This window comes from Falco punctatus (genome assembly GCF_963210335.1).
Source record: "Falco punctatus genome assembly, chromosome: 1".
Taxonomy (NCBI): Eukaryota; Metazoa; Chordata; class Aves; order Falconiformes; family Falconidae; genus Falco; species Falco punctatus.
The window spans coordinates 18,121,708-18,130,472 of NC_137580.1; the positions used below are offsets into that span (position 1 = coordinate 18,121,708).

An 8,765-nucleotide genomic window follows, 5' to 3' on the forward strand; every position below is an offset into this window, starting at 1 on the left:
ACTCTGTTCCAGAAGGTTATTTAAAAAAAACAAACCTGTCAAGCATTCCCTCTGTCCAATATAGATAAAGCAAGTAAGTAATAGCTCCAGGAATAAAGCATACTTCCAAAGGCCATCAGGTCACAATAAAAACCAAACAGCCTGCAGAGAAGACAGCTAAAGGTAATATAGGATGCAAATCACTTCAAACTACCCACTGTGAATTTCAGCTCCTTCCCTTCCCCCCCAACCTGGTGTGTTTAAAAAAAAACCAGATATTGAATCAAGCAGCAAGAGATGAAAAGGTCCTGAGAGAGGCCTGTGTACAATAGCTGCACATGGAGCTCGAAGGGGTTTTCTCTATTCTAGTTACTTCTGAAGACATGACCTTATCAGGAGTTCAAACTATTACTTGTGAGGTAATTTCCTTTAAGGGATCTTCATTTCTAGCTTTCTTAACTCCATCTTATGAAAACTAAACCTAGCTATAGGACCACTAATAAAAGCGATCTTTACACACCAGCCTGCATGCAAACACAGGAGAGTCTTTAAAGGAATAACCCACAGGCTCCCTCTCACTTGCACACAGAAGTGCTTTGCCATACAGTGCGAAGAAGTGGTGTCTTCCACACAGAATCATGTTGCTAGCAGAGTTTTCTACATGGCTTTATATTGTGTTTTTTTACTTACTGTGGGCCTTTTTTTTTTTTTTCCTTTGGGTGGGCAAACTATTTATTCCAAACTAAACTTATTTAATTTCATTAAGAATGAAAACCAAGTAAAGAACAAGAGAAGGAAAAAAGCAGCTGATAGACAGGACAACAATCAAAGAAGAGGCAGACAAATAAGTTTAGGCACCATGCACAAAGAAACATGAGTTCTAAGCACATTTATTTTTAACACAAGTCACTGTATCACGTACTAGAAGATGCCTTTTGCAATAACATAACCTGCCACAACATGAAAATGTCATGGGACTGGAAACAAAGCACTTGACTCTCACTCACTTTTCTCTACCTCTGCTTTTAACTCTACATGTCTTCTTGTGAGTATGAGGTGCCACTTCAATGATTTTTAGCTAGGATTGGATGCTTTGCCCCTTGTATTAATAAATAACCCTCCCTTATTTCTTAACTCACAGGAAATTCTTTTTCCCCGAATGTACAAAAGTTATTGTCACCTTCCAGGTACAGAACTACTCTGCAACAGAAAAACTTAACCTAACAGCATCTTAATACCTGCTGATCTAATAAGAGCTTTCACCCTCTCCCAGCAACTGTGCTACTTAACACAGACAAAAAGAATTCAGATTAGACAAATTCAGTGTTATGAAGTCACTATGCTACACAGAGAACTAAATTGGTTTCTTGTTTCTACCTATACAGGACACGGGTACCTATCTAAAAATACCCTGCTGTTTTTTTCCAGTCATCTGTTGTAAAAATGTTTCTAACATCATCAAACATGAATTACTTACTACTGCTGACACTGCTGAAAAAAGAAAACCCCCAAACTGACAACATACGTTCATGTTACTACTATGAAAGATAGAGACATACACACAAGCCCAACAGAGGGGAAAAAAGGGGAAGCCAATTACTCCATTAAAAAGAAATCCACTCAGTAGCTCAAAAATCCACTGAAGACTCTCAAACTCTTTTGTGATTACTATCAGTGTCCTTGCTGTCGAGTCTGTCTCAGTGAGAACCTTGATTCTGAAAGCCTGCTACAGATATTTGTGTACGAGGAGGAAGATTTTAAGACAACCATCACAAATTCAAAGATGAACACTAACATGGAGATTGCAGAAAGCACAAAGGGCTTTTAGTTATATTTAAGCTAACAAGTAGTCAGATGACACATACTCTGCTTGTACCCCTGAAACCAACAAAAAGGAATCCCGTTACAAAGTATTTGACATTGTTAGGAAATAACAGCACACAACACCACTTCGAGATGCCTCCCCACACACACACCCTCCAGCAGGCAAGACCAGCCGTAACACTCACAGACAGCTGCTGCCACTGCTTCCTGGTCTGCAGCAATTACTCGTCCTGCAAAGACCACACGGTTTTGTCACTAAGATAAAAATCACAGCGATGCTACCTACCCGGGTTTTAGCTGCAGCGCTGACCCAGTCCAGCGAGAGCTCCGGAACTGCCCCAGACCAGGACTCCTACCTTCCACAGGCAGGGTCAATATTCTCACCCATAAACACGGTGGCTTCTTGAGACAAATTCGGAAAGAGTGACAGCTTGTTTCAGCTTGACTGCACTCAGAAGTTTCTTTTCCTTCACCCTCTCAGCCGCTCAGCCGATCCGCGCACACCCAAGGCTACCGCCACCACACAGCAGCTCTGCGCTCCCCACCGTACGTCCTCCAGAAATCCCAGCTGCCGCACGAGGAGGAGCAGCCCAAGAAGTTAAAAAGAGTGGCTGTGTGTGTATGAATGTGTAAATATACAGTACGAGAGGCTGGAACGGCCTCCCAGGGCCAGCCCGCAGACACAGCCCCGCGTTTCAGATTTCATTGGCAGCTGGCAGCTCTGGAGCGCGCCAGCGGCACTGCTGTAGCGCCGGGGAGGAATCCGGCCCCCTTCCCAGACATCTCTGGAAATCCCAGCGACACGGCACCCGCCTCCCCGACAGTGCCTGGAGACCCTCCGTGAGCTGCTTCACCATGCTGCTGGTGCTGCGGAGCGGGGTCTGCACTCTCAGGGGTAGGACACAGCCGCGCTACGCACTGTGATTCCTCTCAGCGCTACCATGCGCTTCTGCCGGAGACCTTACACCAGCAGCAGCAGCAGCAGCAACTCGATCGTGCCCTTGGGGCAAGGGGCTCCTCTCCTGCTGCATACGGCCACCAACTGACAGAGACACCCTGTGACCCTACACAGATGTTTGCTGCCGCCCACCTCCTTTTATATTTTTGCCTGTGATGCCTCTTCAGTCAACTAGACACACTCTTAAGTGGTCTTGACTCATCTACTTTCAACAGCCTGCCTCTCTGCGACTGGGTACGATGGTCTGTTTAAGTGGGACTAAGGATTTTACCTTGGGTGGACCTGACGGAGGTCTCCGTGGAACCTGCACAAGGTCTGCATGCCTTTTCCCGCAGGCCCAGCCCCAACTCAGTCACACAGCAGAAATCAGGATGGGAGTTATGATGGGAACTGCAGCTGTAATTGGGTTTCAGGAGCCGCTGTTCCCTCTCTGAATGGCATGACTGTCGTCTGTTCCCGGGTGACTCAGTGAGCGTGAGGCTGCACTCTTCCCCACACTTGGTGCAAGTAATGATGTGTATCCTCTGTCCTCCCTCCCACCACCTCACTCCAGCACATCAGATGCCACAGTACTGGTTTTAGGTGGAAAAACATCCTCTCTTGGAAAATATTAATTGCCCTGTGTTACTGGTCACATCTTTCAGATCCCCATCAGGAGAAAAAGCAGCAGTCTCTAATACTATACCACAATGAGGTTATAAGAAAAAATTACTACTAATAATAGCTGAAAACAGCACAACAGTACACTTTTACACCCAGTTTCTGCATACTGTACACATTTATGAAAAAAAACCCTGCCCATTTTCAGCTACACATACCAGCCACGTGGTGTTCCTCTAATGACTGGAGCTGGCAAATCTGTAGAAGCTGGAAAAGTGTTTTGCATGACCTAGAATCTCAGCATCTGATGAGTATGCAGTTTGGACAGACCTAGACACACTTCCACTGACTTCCCTCCCATGACCCACTTAGAATTCTGCATTTGCTGGTTCCAGCTCCACCCAATGTGACAGCACTAAAAACTCCTGAGTACTACAAGACATAGTTACAGCCTTTTGCAAGCAATCAGTTTAACAAATTCCTCAGGTCTATGAAGTTTTTCAATAGATGAGGTCTGAAGAACATTTACATACTGTTAACATATGACATGTTATAGCTTGCAGCAGTGATAATGGGATACCACTGCACTGGAGCAGCTTCTACTTTTAACGGGGGTGGGGGTGGGGTGGAATAGTAATAAAAAAATCATTCAACTGCCTGGTTATTCACAGTTCATCAAATCTCTGAACTCTGCCTCTCACTAATACTGCAAGAAGGGTTGAGGCCTGCAGCAGCCAGCCCAGATATCAGCACATGAAGGGGAATACACCCAAGACACCTTCCTCACTTTCCCAGTCTGTCATGAGAATAGCCAGCCAGAAAAAAGAACTATGCAAGCCACTCAGCCCAAGGGCTGGTTCCCACTCCTGTCCCTGGAAAACAAGTCCGTAGAGATAAAACAAGGAGAAGGCAGAGCAAAACCATTCCCATCATCTCTCTGCCAAATTCAGAGATGATAGGCCAACAGAGGTCCTCAGCATCAGGGACAGCATGCTGCACCTCGCCAAAATGCAGCTTGTCCCAACAACCACGCCAGTCTGAAGAAACACTAAGTCTTGCTGCCACTACACCAGTGTAATTTTTTTTCCCTCCAAGAGTAAACAGAGTATACAGATACACGGCTGCTCAAGAAGAGAAAGTAAACATGCACAAACTTTAGACAGCAAAGAGGAGAACACAATTAAACACATGCACAGCAGGATACCTGTGCTGGCCTTCGGTCTGGTTAGCTGCCAAAGGCAGGCTCACAAGGAGAACAGCCAGAATGACATACTAGAAAAAACATTTTTTAATGGGCTGGAAAGCCTTCCACCATCAAGGACCATGCCTGCTCTGATGAGGTGCCTGTACATATGGGAGCCTCACTTTATGCATCACAGTAATCGACACTATATAAAAACTTAACGCAGGCACTTCTGTAACTTTCGTCTCCGCAGCTCCGTGCCTTTATTTGAACAACAGCCATATTAACACACAAGACCTCTTGTTTAAATTATAGGAAATTACTGTTCTGTTGCTGTACTGTTCTCTTAAGAGAGAAGTAACCCCAGGGAAATTTCCAGCTACCAGAGAGAAAGGAGAGTGGCACAATGTACTTCCTAAGCACAGAGACACACAGGAAGCAAGCTGCAGGGCAGACTGGAACTGCTGGCTGCAGCAGTGGGCACACGCAGACCCCCTGGTCCTGCGCCAGAACTGCTCACACACAGCAAAAAGCTCACAGCCTTGGGCCCGCAACATGGGTGCTTTCAAAAACTGAGCTGCAAAGCCACTCATATCCTTGAAGAACCGCACATTTGAAGTCTGGCTATTAATACATAATTACAACAATAACAATGAGGAGACCTTTTGAAGTCAGATTTCCTTCCTTCTCTTATTGGTGGCCCTTTGCTACTGTTCCTTCTCTCTGCAGCAGTCATGGTTTGCTAGCTGATATCCTTTTCAAGCTGAGTTTCAGAACATAAAACAATTCATATTTGCAGCTTTATGGGCTCATCTGCAAGACACATTAAAATTCTTCACCCCATCTTGTGTTTTCTGTGTGTACATCATCAGTAACATTACTCATTCATTATCTACATCAGGGAAGGGCCAGCAGGACCAGATCTGTAACTGGAAATGGTTTACCCAACTCCATGCAATACACCACTAAGACTAAGAAAAGCCTGGGCTGGTGCTGGTAGGTACCCAGCTAGTTTTCCTTGCCAAGACCGCTCCTATCTAACTTCTTGGGTATCTTACCTGAGCAGACTGGGACACAAAGACTTGACCTTTGCGTAGCAGGGAACTAAAATTTTGAATCTTTCTGTCTGGAAGAAAAACATGATGGTTTTTTTCAAAACATCTAACGGGACAAGCCCGATACACTGTACCAAGCAATCAAACAAATGGGAAGGATGAAAACTGCATTTGCATGGGACAGAGTGAGTCTGCTCAGGCACGGCATACCCATGGGCAACTGCAGGCAGTTCCAAAGATAATTCTACCCCTCTGGACAAACATGCTCCTTTTGCAAGTGGGGTCACTTAGCTGGGGGTCATGGAGTACCTTAGCCAAGTTCCCTCTTCCCTGCTCATCTTATGTAGAAATGGATCTGTAATTACTACCACCACTGAACTATTTACAGTCCACTACTAAGCCTCTTGCCCTTAAAGCCTTTTATACCAGTGGAAGCAGCAAATTGACTTTGTTGCTCTGTGCAGAGCCTCACCTTCTCACCTCATCACTGTAGAAGGCATAACAGGTTATTTGTTTAAAATCTACTGCTAAAGTTAACCGTGTGACTGTCAACACCTGAAGATACACACTGAAAAGTTCTGCACCACAGGATGCCAAACAACAACAAAAAAAATAATTTCATTCACTAAGTCAGACTTATTTTGCAAGCATTTTCTAATCTAGCAAGAGGGGGTCTGCACAGCTTGTGGACTTCATAGAGTATACACAGAAGCCTCACTCTTTATGTGTTCATGTGCGTATATACACAGTCTTTGTAACAGGGCTTCTCTGCAGGCATCACTACTGTCTGGTGAACAAACTGGACAAGTGTATAAACAAACGGGAAAAACCACTTTTTTTCAATATAACTAAACCCCGAAGGCATCTGCTGCCCCTGCAGTTTCTGTTGGCTAATACTGATGGAGAAGGTGGTACTGAATACACTACACATTTTGGGAAATATCTTCTCATCCTATTCGCAGCAGTTATGTTGTGCAATAGAGCAGGCTGGATAGTCACTTCCCATATTCAGTTTCATGGAAATCAGTTCACCTTTACCCTTAACCCACTTTACAGATGAAATCTGTCTTACCTCCCCAGTGTCTAGAGTATTTTGGAAGATGTACAATTTTTAAACACTACTGTTCCAACATTTGTTGGCTATTTTTGAGTACTGGTTCACCACTGTTTCCTTCATTCATCCAATATTACAGTCAATAATATTACAGTCAAAAAGAACTGGGATATAATATAGCAGGTTGCAGCAAAATCTAAAGCCACAAGGTAGAAAACACAACCACAGCTCGCTGAATAAATATCGTTCTATATCATTAGTCCCCAGCAAGAAAAGGACAAGCCACACTCAGAATTAATTGACGAAACCTAGAAAAGTGGCTTAAATCTTTACTGTTTCCATAGGGACACATTCTGCAAGATGTTTCACAAATTAGTCAAGCTACTTACACTAATAGCCCTAAATCAGAGACATGAAAGTGCTCAAAGACAGGGCCAAAACCTGACACATCCGAAAAAGGATTGAAAACTGTAGGTAATCTTCCTTACACATACAGGAAACTTCTAGTCTAGTCATCAGGAATGTTTTGATAATCTGTGCATCTTCAAATCTACAAAATCTAGTTGTCCAGCTGGGAATCATTTTATCTCAGAGAACCCACAGACATACAGCCACTTTCACATCCACTTCTCTCAACTGCAGCAAGATATTACTCACCAGTTTGTAGACTTTCTGCTTTCTGTGCCTTACAACTTCTTCCAGCCCTGTGCTCGGCAACTGAACCTCACACACAACCTTTAGTTGCACTCAGCAACATAATTCTTAACCACATGTTCTGTTTTCCAGTCTAGACAACTGGGACTAATGTAAGACAATTAAGATCTGCATGGCATACATCAAGTCACATGGGAGAACCATAATACCAAATATTTTAAATAATTTACATCATTTCCCTCTTCCTTTCTGTGCAAGTGCTCAGAATAATCTAGTGTTTAGGTTGGAGGTCAGTATTCAGCAGAGAATTTCTCCTCCTCTTATAAGAGCACAAACAATTTTATCTAGTCTACTTCCTCCAAGTCCAGATTGTTGAGTCTAGAGTTGCACTAAAACCTTACAAAAAACAAAACAAGGTTTTCCTGGACACACGCAGAAGAAAGCTGATTCAACTGTATTCTGACTGAGGAAAAGATGATCACCCATCTAATATATGCTTCAAATTATATTAATTCTTTAGAAATTGAAAAGTGTCAGAAGACACAGAAAAAAGCTTCAGTAGATATAGTGATGATTTATGGTGTGACAGATCAATGCACAAAATGTAGAAACAAGACAACCAGGTACATCAACAGAAACCTTTAAAACTAATGTTTTTATTTAAGCACTCGTTGACTACAAGATTTGACTTTTTCACAAGGCTGTTGCCAGGATCTCACATTAGATCTCATTTTGATCTTGGCTTTGATTTCCTAAACATCCTCCAATATTGCTCCAAGATTACTCTGGAAGTAGCCCTTACTAATATGAACATACTATTCTTTCCCAGCCATTAAGCAAATTTCTCCTGGAATTACAGGACAGGCAGAAGGTAACTGACCTTGTGTCTTTGGTCAGAAGCAGAGAACACAAGCATATGTGTTCCTACAAGGAATGGCAGCAGGTAGGAAGGAATGTAATTAAAAATCCCCTCCCTAATGTAGCCATTCCAACAGTGAATCTTAATTTACCATTAAACATCAAAGTTCAAATCAGCAAATTCTGGATCCTATTTGCACAGGACAGCTTAGAACAGAACATTTTACCTCTGTTCCTTTCTATATAGAGAGCAAAACCTTCAAATACAGAGATAGCATGGGTTTTCTTCACAGTTTGACAATGGACATGTCAGAGAGTCCTTAGCAACATTCAAAAATAATGTTGGTTCCTTTTAAACACTTAAACCCTCCAGAGAATGGGATCTTTGTAGAAGCTGACATTCACATGGGGGGAGGGAAAAAAAAAGCCAGCTTTTTAGCCTGTCCCTCTTGGGAACACTGACACTGCAAGAAAAAAAAAAATTCTTCCCCTTAAAAATTAACATCTACACTTACATTCTGCAATACATTACATAAAACTCCTCAGCTGTCTATTTAGCAGCTGCAGCAGCCTAGCTGAAATTAGCAAACCCAAAAATAT

General features: G+C 43.1%; 1 protein-coding gene across 5 annotated transcripts in view; it reads right to left on the minus strand.

The window, feature by feature from the left end:
• ARHGAP24 (Rho GTPase activating protein 24) overlaps positions 1-7,548 on the minus strand; it is a 225,616-nt gene extending 218,068 nt beyond the window's left edge. Inside the window, exons 1-2 of one of the 5 annotated variants that reach the window (XM_080365305.1) lie at positions 2,719-2,737; positions 2,090-2,202 (exon numbers count right to left, since the gene is read on the minus strand). Coding sequence is in view for 1 of the 5 variants with exons in the window: in XM_080365303.1 (XP_080221429.1) it covers positions 2,723-2,834 (112 nt within the window). In the remaining 4 variants the exon portion in view is untranslated. Of the gene's footprint in view, positions 1-1,988; positions 2,011-2,089; positions 2,203-2,718; positions 3,002-3,579; positions 3,989-7,310 lie in introns of those variants that run through there. The other 4 variants (XM_080365306.1, XM_080365307.1, XM_080365303.1 and 1 more) reach the window with 4 other exon arrangements.
• Positions 7,549-8,765: the final 1,217 nt, after the last annotated feature.